This window comes from Fukomys damarensis, unplaced genomic scaffold (genome assembly GCF_012274545.1).
Source record: "Fukomys damarensis isolate Sample0158 unplaced genomic scaffold, DMR_v1.0_HiC HiC_scaffold_27, whole genome shotgun sequence".
Taxonomy (NCBI): domain Eukaryota; kingdom Metazoa; phylum Chordata; class Mammalia; order Rodentia; family Bathyergidae; genus Fukomys; species Fukomys damarensis.
Window position 1 is genome coordinate 47,709,802 of NW_022900939.1, and position 12,330 is coordinate 47,722,131.

The following is a 12,330-nucleotide window of genomic DNA, read 5'->3' on the forward strand; positions in this document are numbered from 1 at the left end:
TTTATTGGAGCTTGCTCTGTTTTTCTGATGTTGGAATTCACTGCTATAAATTCCCCCTGTGGGACTGCCTTCATTGCATCCCATACTTCATCACATCCCATACCAGCATTAATTATTTCAATAAAAATTTTAATCTCCTGTATATCTGTTTAAATCTGTTTCATGACATCCAATTCTTTTCTGTGAGGAACTCATGGCTTCCCTGTCTTTCCCAAGTTCCTGTATTTTTAAAATCTGTATCTTCTGTAGTTTCCCTATTTCCTTCATTATGGTCATCACCTCTTTCATTTTCTGTGTAATTATTTATGTTTTGGTTTTGTCAAAAGAGTTATTCATCTGTTTTGTCACTTCTAGTACTGACATTTTAGAAAGTTCAGCTGGGTGGCTTTTGGTTTTTTTCCTCCTCAGTGCTCCCTGGATTTGCCGTGGGTGAGTTGGGGGTGTTGGGAAGCATTTTGTTTCCATATTTTCTTAGTTTCTATTTTTTTGTTTATTTGTTTTCTGCATTGAGGCTTATAAATTGCTTATGGTAGGTAGTTTTATTACTAGTATGGAGTCCTCTTAGTTTTCCGAGATGTTTTCTGGCATAGCTGCCTTTTGGCTTTTGAGTTTGCCCCAGGATCTTACTTCTTCTGTTTATTAAGGATAAAATGTCATGGCCTGTTTGGCCTGGCACCCAGTTCATTGGTACCAGACTGTAGTACTGTTCATGACTTGGATACAACCTAGGTATTGGCACAACAAGGAAGATCAATCACAACTCTATAACCCTTTGGGACAGTAATAACATCAAACACAGCCTGGAAAATCACAAACTATGTTGACTAATAATTTGACACCTTTAACCCCAGATACACAACTTATAGTTACATAACAAAATCTAAGGCAAATTATATAATTATATAAAGTATATATTAAGTTAATAAAGCAATTTTACCCTAAAGGGGAAAAATTTAAAAGGAAGAAAAGGAAAAAAATAGAGAAATGAAAGAAGAAAAAGAGATTAGAAGCAAGGCTGAAGGAGTTTACCTAAGCCTCAGGAAACTGGTGAAGAAGACAGGGGAAAGAAAGAAAGAGAAAATAAAAACAAGAACAGAACAAAACAAAAATAAAACAATGTTCACACTTATTTTAAAAAAGCAAGAAATGAAAAAGCAACAACAAGACCAAAGCAAAGGGAGAAGAGAGAGAGAGAGAGAGAGAGAGAGAGAGAGAGAGAGAGAGAGAGAGAGATTTCTCTGATTTCAAGCCTGTGGTTATCTTCTGGAATCTAGAGCTTTGTGGGAGTGTCCAATTCAAGATGGGACTCTGCTCTCCCTGGTAGACAGAGAGGTGGTCAGTTCCCAGATGCATGCTGCATAATCTCAGGAAACTGGCAGTAGGATTAGGATTAGGATGATGTGCTGGTTTGGGGCTTTCACATCCACAGAAATTCAGGCTGAACCTGGCCCCTAGTCATGGTGATAAGGCCTTAGTCATTTAGCTTATACTACTCTGGGTGTCACGTGCCAGCCTGACCATGGCTCCTTGACTATGTACATGTCCCATGAACGCTCCTCACCCAGTCACTGTGGAAGTTTAACACTGGGAATCCTGAGATGAAGCTGACTTACAGCTGCTCTGAGTCCCAAGTTCAGCTGGGCCCTCCCTAACATGGCCTCTGAACAAGGCACCCCCTGGAGTCACTCACCAGCTGTTTCACAAGGAGAGTTTACATACATGGTCTCCAGTTATTGCTCTACAGATTCCTTATAGATTGCAAGAAAAAAAACAGTAACTGTTCAGAGGAAAACGTGAAAAAAACTGGACAATATTTTGATAAAATGATTAAATTTCTTATCACTAAAAGGTAGATGAACATCATGCATCTGCTGATGTGATTCCTCAAAATCAACACATGCTCGCTTGTTCAGTATTCTCAGGTTCTCTTAATCTCTGATTATCTAGAGTTTGTGAAAATGTCCCTTATCATATGTCCTTTGTATTCATTTTTCTTGCTACATAACAGACACTGTCAAACCTTGGTTTTATACCTTCAAACCCAAATATAAATTTTTCTTCTGGTTCTGACTGATCAAAAACAGGTCCTTCTACATGCTAGGCTACACTCAGAGCCCTAACTTTTGAATTTCAGCCTCTAAAATTCTAATTTGTAACAACTGTTTCTTGTTCTCTAATTATCTTTTTCATAAAGTATATTCAGACTATAGCAGGAGAGCATGCACATATAAGCCTAGGGAAACATATTAAAAGAATGAAACTTAGAATGACATTAGGTTTCATGGTAGCAGAACCAGATTCAATGAGTATGAATAAAGGACATCAGATAAATTTGAATTTCAAATGTGTAATTGTGGATTGTAAGTTTGTCCCAAATATTCCCTGTGACATAATTTTACTAAAGAGCATTTGTGGTTCTTCTGATTCAAATTTAATTGAGTGTGCCATGTTTATCCAGGACTTCTACAGAAACACTGAAAAGAACTCTCCAGTACAAACATGCAACTGGAATGACTCTTTCCTTCTTCTAACAACACCAAAATAAAAATTAAAAAGAGAAATAAAACCAGAACAACAAAAACAAAATATATTTTAGCAAAATAAGCTACAATCTGCAAAATCCAAAGACTTTTAAAAGCTGCTGAAAGAAGTTAAATCGGACAGAAAGTGCAAGAATACCAAGGTGCCACACGAGTGGTAGATCTCAAAAAGCATACGACGTAGCTCAGTGGCACTGCACCTGCTTTGCAAGTGCAAGCTCTGAGTTCGATCCCCAGTAACAGTTACCTCGAAACCTGTAACCTATCACTCTAATATCCGAGTGAGTCCAGGGCTGCTGCAGGCTGAGCATCAGGAGTTTTCACTGGCACTTTTGCTGCACTCGTTTTGGTTGAGACTGTCCTTCTCGTTCAGAGAATCTAAATATGGAAAACTGAATACATATTAAATATAAAATGGAATAACATTTGAAATAGAGGTGTACAATTTTTTTTCCATTTACAAACTGTCACAGTATCTCTTACTAAATAAACGTTTCTTTCTCAACTTATCAAAGGGTTTAATCATTCTTAATTCTTATATATGTGAATACATAATATATGCATTACACCTGTATCATTGGCTTTCTGGGACTTTATTCAGTTTCACTGGTTTTGTTATTTTGGAACCCATTTACAATTCATATACAAAAATACATTTATTCTGTTACCTGTAGAGATATCAGTATATTTCAAAATACTTTAGGGAAAGATTGTACAAGTTCTATCTGAATATTACAGTTAGGTTTTGCAAAGGCAATTTTATTTGCCTTTAGTAGGCAATACTTGTATTACTACGTAGTTTTTTTGTTGTTGTTCCAGGTGATTGAACTCAGGACCTTGCTCTTGCTAGGCAGGTGGGGCACCACTGGGCTAAATCCCAGGCCCTCTCAGGTTGTTTTTTTTTTTAAGTGGAAAGGCAATACATTTTAAGAAGTGTATCCTTTTTTCAATAAAAACACTAAGTGTACTCATTCACCTTCCTGGACATTGTTTATGTTGCAGAACATGGCTCTTTTAAAACAATCCTGAACCATATACTCAAATTATAAGGGTAATGCCTCAGTGTGTGGGTGAAGAAGCTGTCTACTTAAAATTCTTCTCTGAATTTCGTACCTTAGTAAAGAAGAAAAACTTTTTTCCTTTTCAATGAAATTTATTTAGTTAAAAGTAGTAAATATTACATAATTTATGTCCTTAAGAACATTCACTTTGTACAACCACATGGTTATCAAGCAACATTTAAGCAATGTTCCCTGGATCCACAGAGCTGAACTTTCTAACTACGTAACATCTCCCTTCCCGCGTTTCAACACGGCCTTGTACACTGAAAACAGCTTTGCATGGCACAATGGTCAACTGCGACAAGCCAACATCAAGGGAGAAGCCTTTGGATAGTATTTTATCTTTTGGTGATTAACAAAATGGCATTTTTGGTGTGATTATCAAACCTATATTGATTATTTTCAACTCATTTTTTTTTCTGCTACAATGAAAATAAACCAGTTAAAACTCAGCAGTGTTGGGCTGGGATTTAGCTCAGTGGTTCTGCCACCTCCCTTGCAAGTGCAAAGACCCCAGTTTGATTCCTCGTACCAAAAAAAAAAAAAAAAAAACCCAAAAAACAAAAACTAAGCAGTGTAGCAACATAACTGACCAAATACATGTTATATATCATATAACAGGTCATTTTAGGCGATATTGAGGCTTTGTATTTCATATCTATATTTATTTATCTAATTTTTTTTGGTACTGAGGATTGAACTTGGGACTTTGTGCTTGTGAGGCAGGCAATGGAACCATTGAGCTAAATCCCTGGGTACACATCTATATTTATATTGGATAATAACTTAACACATCTGCTAAACACACAAAAACATTATTCTGAAGACTTACATATTGTTTTAACACAAAAATGAATTTTTCAGGAATAGAGTAGAATAGTTTATTATTGAAAATATTTTGCTGCTCTTATTTTTTCATATTACTCCTTTTTAGATAACAGAGTTGCTCTGTAATTTTATTGGTAAACACTTAGTTACACGTGATTATCAGAGTTTAGGCATACCATGCTGCTCTCATATTTTTGAGCAATGATTATTTACCTGTTTACTTTTCTAAATGTGCTTATGCTAAAGATCCAAAAGCTACGATGGGGAGTCACTGGTAATAATAAATACACAGTGTTTGGCTCAATGATCTACAGAGTGGAAGATGTCACTGCTACATTGAGAGTTCTGTCTATCCTCTGAACTGCACGAGGATTCGGGGAAAGGAAAATGCATATTTCCAAATAAACCATCCTACATGCTTATTTGACAGTAGAAATTCCTGGCTTGATGCGCACTAGTATCTAGAATGGAATCTACATGCAACTTCAACACGTTTCTCCGGTAGGAGCCCAGGGATGTGTGGCATGTACACAGCTGTCCCTGCACACGTCTCCATACTCACTGCCAGGGAGGGCACAGACGTCCACTGCAGTCCGGTGTTAGCTGCATGATGGAAGTCCTTTCTTTTGGATACATTCAGTATCTATAAATAAGCAAAAAAAATTTTTTTTAAAAGAGGGAAAAAAAAAAGCTTTATAGTCCTGAGTTATTTATTTTTGTATCTGTTATAAAATTTTTCTTAAAAAAAAAAAATTTTTTTTGGTACTTGGGATCAAACTTGGGACCTCAAGTTTGCAATACAGACGCAGAACCACTGAGCTAAATCCCCTGTCCTTAAAAATACAAATTATTACAAAGGACTATTACTACTGAGGTGCCTTAGGAATTATTTTATGATGTATTAGAGGAATTCCAGCACAGAAATGAGTTAAAGTATTTTCATCTGACATAACTTTTTTCTTTTTATGGTATTGCTGATTGAACCCAGGCCTTGCACATGGTAGCAAGCACTCTACACTGAGCTACAGCCCAGCCTTGAAGTGACCTTTAAAAAACATTTTATTAGGGCTGGGGATTTAGTTCAGTGGTTCCAGTGCCTGCTTTGCAAGCACAAGGACCTGAGTTCAATCCCCCGTACCAAAAAAAAAAACAAAAACAAACATTTTATTAGATAAACTTAAAAACATACAAAGTACAAGGAATGCCCAAACGTACCATTTAACCATCATAAAAATAATTAACAATTCTATCATTCTTCAGTTATACTTAGTGATTGCTTCCTAAGTGTCTGGTAATTCCCCAAATTTGCTTTATCTTGTTTAAAACACAGAAGAATCAAATCCCGTTTAAATTGAAGTTCAGAGAAGTGAAGTGAATTGCAAAGTTCACAGGGTTGTCAAAATGTGGAGCAGCCTTCCAAACCAGACTTTTTGTCCTAAAACATTAGTTGAAATAGTTAATTTTGTGTGTCGACTATGGTACCCAATGGTTTGGTCAGATGCCAGATCACATGTTTCTTTGAAGCTATTTTTAGATGAGATTGTTATTTCATGAAATCAGTATTCTGCATAAAGCACATTTCCTTCCATAATGTGGATGGAGCCTTGTCCAATCAGAAGGCCTTGAAAGCAAGCAGGGACTGAGGCCCCAGAGCAAATGCAGTTGCTTCCACATTTGTCTTGAGTCTTAAGACTACATTAGCTTTCCTGGGTCTCCAGCCGGCCAGCCTGCCCTGCATTTTTAGACTTGCCAGTTCATACAACTGCTTAAGCCAATTGCTTAAAATAACCTCCTCCCTCTTTTTCTAGAGGATATGTGCTATAGTTTGGATATAATTTGTCCCAGAGTTTCAAGAGCGGGAGGCATTGTTCTCAGTGTGACTGCGCTGAGGCGGTGGACTCTCTAGAGGTGGGGCTGGGGGCACCAACCTTGGAATGGATTCACAGTTTTTTTTAGGAGCCTAAGTTAGCTCCTGCCAGACTGGGTAATAAAAGAGCATGCTTGGCCTTCAATCTCTACAGCTTCCTATTTTTTCCTGTGAACTCTTCTGCATGAGCTCCCACCATTGAAGAGCTACCAATATGGGACACTCACCTGAATAAATGCAGTCACCTTAACTATAGTAGCCATCCAACAGATGATGCTGTAACTAATTCATCAAGCGTTAAGTGGCTCATGTGACCCTGTCTTTCCCAGCACTGTTTTCCCTAGTCTTTTGGAGATAATATTTCCAATGAAATATATCTACCAGTTTAAACAAAATTTCCATTCTGGTGCTAATCTTCACTTCTTACTCAAAATATATGCATTTCTAATGTAAATACCATGGCAGTACAAAGATAGGCTCAGGCCCAAAAGGCAAAAGACTACATTGTGTTCAAAGCAAAGGCTTTGTCCTTTGTTCCAATTCTAAATCAATATTCAGTTAGTTTAATAACATTACTGATGGCAAACAGAAGTAAAATGGATTAAAAGTCTTTTAATGTTCATTTCTTCAACATCCTGCCAGGTGATATATGACAGAGATGTGTTTTGTGCCTATTCTTGGCAGCCTAACACACTACAAAGAAAGAGCTTTGGATGTTAAAATGCTTTAAGGAATTCTGAAATAAAATAATGTGCTCCAAAAGACAGATGTGTGACTTGGAGGTCTAGTTACACAGCATTCAGAAAGAAGCATGGTCATTACACAACATGGCAACTGGTCAGCCTCACGTCGGCGAAATTCTCTGGGCACATTTAAGCAATCACCTAATAATTGGGAAGTTATGATTTTCATGCTATTCTGAAATTTATAATCCCTGGGGGAGAAAAGGGATACAGATAGCCTTATCTTCTAGAACTCTTTAAGACAGTCCACCAGTATGTGTGAGACAAGAGTCAGACCCCCACAACCTTATTATAGTTTTTAAGGAAGAGTCACTGCTGTTACTCTCATCAGAGATTGCCTGAGTTTTACAGCAAACTTGATAAAGAACCTCAAGGAGGAAGGAGAGGACAGCAGTTGGTGTGAGTGAAGGGGAGATGTCGCACTACACACAACCCCTACCCCTTGAGACAGTCAGAAAAAGAGGAGACAAGTAATATGGCATCAGAGGTGGTTAGCCAGGCGGAGAACACTCTAAAAGAAGGCAAACATAGAAGAAAAGAAAATGGAAGAGAAAAAGAAAAGGGACACCTTTTTGTTTTGTTGGGTTTTTGTTTTAGACAGGGTCTCACTACGTAGTTGAGACTGACCTAGAACTCACTATGTAGTCCAGCCAGGGGTCTCGAACTCACAGGGATTCTCCTGCCTTAGCCTCCCGAGTGCTGGGATTACAGGTGTGCACCACCACGTGAAAAGGCACACCTTTTAAACACATGGACTGAACCCTCTCTCATGTTACCTCCATACTTCCATGAGTGAATGAAAATATCAGTAACACAATCATTCATATTTCTCACATATTTTCCATCAAAATAATGTGTTAGCCAGATTTGAATAACAAGTATCTGAGAAGACAAACTTATGAAAAGGTTGATTTTGTCTCACAGTTTGGAGATTTAGTCCTGATCAGAGGCCTGTTGTTTTGTGCAGCGGGGAGGCAGCACAGTATGGTAGAGGGCAGTAGGAAAGCAGAGCTGCTCACCTCATGGCACGAAAGCAAGAGACGCAGAGGAAGAGGTGGAGGTCCTATGATCTCCGCCAAAAACACCTCCCTGCAGAGCAGACTTCTGACAAGGCCCTGCTTCTTAACATTTCCACAACCTCCCAACAGTGCCAAGCTGGAGAGTAAGCATCAACACATGGGCCTTTAGAGACAGTTTGGATCCGAACTACAGCAGAGAAGAAGAGGAGCAGGTACAGGTGAACTAGCCAGGACTGTGTGCAGCAAAAGCAGACAAGATTCCACTTGTCGAGGCAAGGCCCAACTGTTAGCGAAAATCCTCATTAAACTACAACAACAGATTACTTAGACTGAGACTTAGTGCGAGGCAGCATGGAGGATGGCGGAGGCCATGCCATACTCCCAGCCAGGGGTGTGCACCTCCACCCCATGCAGTCTCTGGACCCACTGGAGACTTCTCGGATCCACTCTCCACTGCCCTGCAGAAACACCTGCTGAGCAGCACCGTGCCCGTGCTGTGGCTCCACTGTCCTGTTGCTTCCAGGCTAATGTGTGATCTGTGAATAGTGCCTCAGTAGAACAATTTGGGAAGTACCATGGAACACACCACACTACCTTCTTAGAGACTTCTGGTACACACAGGCAAATGAAGAGAGTCTCAAAATATCTGAGAGGTTCTGGGAAAGGGAAACCTTTGCAACAGAGCTCAGCATTCACCAAGTTAAAATTCCCTGCCTAGTCCACCTCATCACCCCAGTGACACTCGCATTTCACAGGTCACCAGGAGTCTTTAGTAAGTGCGTGCAGAATGTAATTCCTCAGATGTAAGTAGTATATCATCTTGCCATGTTGAAAAGAGTGGGAAGATTCAAAACACTTACCAAAAGGTTCTACTTAATATCCTGAGAGCTAAGGTTTTTGCTTACATTTGGCTTCTTGGTACAGTTGTTGAGTTTTTGCCCTATCATTCTCCTAATTGAAACATCATCTGTATTGGGAAACAGCTGTTTTGTTACTCCTGTAAAAGATAATAACATACAATAACTTTATGAGAATTTTCCATATGAAGGATGAACTCAGGTCACAATCAAACATCCTACATTGCAATTTTGTCTCTGCATGACAGTAGTGCTCTCACAAGATATTTAAGTGGGTGAATAAATAGGTCAGTTTTTCAAAACAAAGAGAAAGATATCAGAAGGTCTAATTCATAAATAAAGAACATACATATTTATTTTCCTATAGTACAATCTAAATTTTATGCTACAACTTGCTTTGAACTCTACACATCTTTGCTCCAAAATGTTAGGGATTTATTTTTACCCATGTCTAACAATAGTTCCCCAATGATCTTTTTCTAAGAAATGAGATATATAGAGTTCAGAATCAGGAAATCTCTAAATTTCTTGGATGTTTGCAAAAATATTAACTGGGTAATTTAGATGATCAAATTTAAGGAGATACATTAATTTAAAAATCACAAATGGAAACAGTCAAATTAATCTCTCTTTTTCCAGAATAAAAGACAAAACATTAACACAGGAAAGAGAAAACAAGTTACACATTTTTATTGAAGTTTTATTTTAGAATATTTTGAAATTTTTATTATCTAAAGCTATGAATTTTATTAAGTCAAACTTTTCAGTTATATAAACTTCAGTCCTAGTTTAATAACCATTTTAATGAAGTTTTTCTATAGATTTTTTTCATCTTTCATGAGAATATTGACTATTCTAAAATTTTTCTTTCATAGAAGAATAATTTTTACAAAGATCCTGACAGAATAAATTGAACATGGATGATAAGATAATTTCAAATTCACATGACAGTATAATGCAATCATATTATCACCTATGATCTCTTGAACTTCATTCTGATTCATAGCTGGTTTTACGGCTTTGTCTTTTGAAGTAGAAGATTTTGCCCCAGTCAGACTGTGTGTGGTCATGTATTCATTTGTGTAAAGTACTTGCATTAAATCATTAATAAACTTCTGAGGTTTGTTCTTATTACAACGGGCAATTTGCCATTTTTCAATCTTGAACTAAAAAAATGAGAAATGATAATTGAAGTTAGAAAAAGAAAAATGATTATCTGGAGAAATATGTTACTAATTGAGTTAAAACATATCACAGAACAATATCAACATCCTTTATGGGGTATGTTTTTATATATACATACATATATATACACACACACACACACACACACACACACACATAAATTGAATTTTGGGAAACTTTAACGGTGCTGCCAACTTTGGAAAAAGTCATCACAATTTACTGTGTTGAACACCACTGAGGTAAATTCCCAGCCCGGTACTTTATACTTTTAATACATATTTTACATTTCAGGGCTTAAACATATTTGAGATAGTTCTCAATGTTTATGAAGTATTTGTACTACGTTACATGCAAATTCTTGTTGTATAATCTCCACTTTACGCTCTCAGAGTGAGGCCCATCCACAAAATGAAATACGGTGGGCGTGGGCAGAATGAGGGCACTGTGAAGATGGCGCACCCTAGTCCCTAGCACCTATGATGCTACCTCACAAGGCAAAGGAATTTGGTTGATGCTAGCGAGGTAATGCCCTGAGATGGGAGATGAGCCAGATAGGCCCAATCTACTCACATGAACCTTAAAAGCAGAAGAGCGGCCGGGGATTTAGCTCAGTGGTTCCAGCGCCTGCCTCCCAAAGTCAAGGACCTGAGTTCATCCTCGGTAGCAAAAAAAAAAAAAGCAGAAGGGGGAGGCAGAAGGGCAGGTCAAAAAAGAGACAGAAGCAGCAAAGATCCAACTTGTGAAAAAGACTTGGCCTGCCACAGCTGGCTTTAAAGATGGCAGAAGTGGGTCCCACCCACCAGAAAAAAAAAAAAAAAGGGAAACTTAGGCCCCACAAGAAACTTAAATTTGACCCCAACCAGAATAAACAGGAAGCAAATTCTCCGAGAGCCTGCAGAAAGGAATGTGCTGACACCTTGGTTTTAGTTCAGTGAGACCTACCAGACTTCTGACCTTTACGACTCTGAAATAATAAATTTGTGTCCTATGAAATCACTAAATGTGTGGGAAACTATTACACAGCCATAGGAAAGTGACATACTAAGGTTCAAATATTGTGCCTATTAGATTGCTAGCATTTAACTGTCACCTTTGAAGGCATATTTCCCAAGGCTGATACCTGATTTTAATTACACTGTTATCTTTTTGGCTTCTGTCTTCCGATCAAGAGAAATTAGAAAAACAGAAAAAGAATTAAACTCATCCAGCATGGAGAAGCTGAAATTTATCTTTTCTCAGTGATAATTTTTTTTTTTTTAGTACTGGGGATCAAACTCGGGTCCTTGTGCTTGCAAGGCAGGTGCTGGAACCACTGAGCTACATCCCCAGCCCCTCAGTGACAAAAATTTTATGATGCTTAATGCCTAGGTACCTTTCTGTTATGGTTTAAGAATTTTATAGCTTTATTATTAATAATATATATATATTTTTGTACCAGGGATCAAACTCAGGACCTTGCGCTTATGAGGCAGGCAAGGTGCCCCCTACATCCCCAGCCTGCAAAGATGAAGTTTTTAAAACTATAAAATTCTGGGCTGAGGATGTAGCTCAGGGGCACCGCACCAGACTCGCAAGTGTAAGGTCTTGAGTTTGATTCCCCGTACCAGAAAACAAAACAAAACTTTATCTTTGGGGAGGAGGGCAGAACAGTAGAAATTATCAAGATCCATTACGTACGTACACCAATTCTCCAAAACGAATGTGATTATTATGCATTGCAAACATATACTAATAAAAAATCAATTTTAAAAACTTAAATTTGTCCATGATTTGCCTTTAGTTTTCTCAGCTGGGCATCTGTTTCACAAATAGTAACTTGAATCGTTAAGAGTGCAGACACGCCTCGCTTCCTGCGACAGCGTCATCAAATGTAGAACTGTACCTCGCGGGCACAGCACACTATTCGGAACAGGGCACGGTCAAAGGACGACCGTTTTTATCTGCAGGACTCTTCCAGGCGGCACCGAACAGCATCGAACTGCGCCGGAAGCCCGAGCGCAGGCCGTAGGCCGAGGCGCCCCCGCTTAAGAGTGCAGACACGCCTCGCTTCCTGCGACAGCGTCATCAAATGTAGAACTGTACCTCGCGGGCACAGCACACTATTCGGAACAGGGCACGGTCAAAGGACGACCGTTTTTATCTGCAGGACTCTTCCAGGCGGCACCGAACAGCATCGAACTGCGCCGGAAGCCCGAGCGCAGGCCGTAGGCCGAGGCGCCCCCGCGGGCGC

At 38.7% G+C, this 12,330-nt stretch overlaps 1 protein-coding gene across 4 annotated transcripts in view; it reads right to left on the reverse strand.

Moving 5' to 3' along the window:
• Bend6 (BEN domain containing 6) overlaps positions 1-12,330 on the reverse strand; it is a 36,210-nt gene that overhangs the window by 7,356 nt on the left and 16,524 nt on the right. For 2 of the 4 annotated variants that reach the window (XM_010617895.3, XM_010617891.2), the window contains 3 exons: positions 9,889-10,081; positions 8,964-9,055; positions 4,143-5,072 (listed from right to left, as the gene is read on the reverse strand). In XM_010617895.3, coding sequence (XP_010616197.1) covers positions 4,884-5,072; positions 8,964-9,055; positions 9,889-10,081 — 474 coding nt within the window. In that variant the 3' untranslated portion in view covers positions 4,143-4,883. Of the gene's footprint in view, positions 1-2,359; positions 2,933-4,142; positions 5,073-8,963; positions 9,056-9,888; positions 10,082-12,330 lie in introns of those variants that run through there. The other 2 variants (XR_004514561.1, XM_033756743.1) reach the window with 2 other exon arrangements.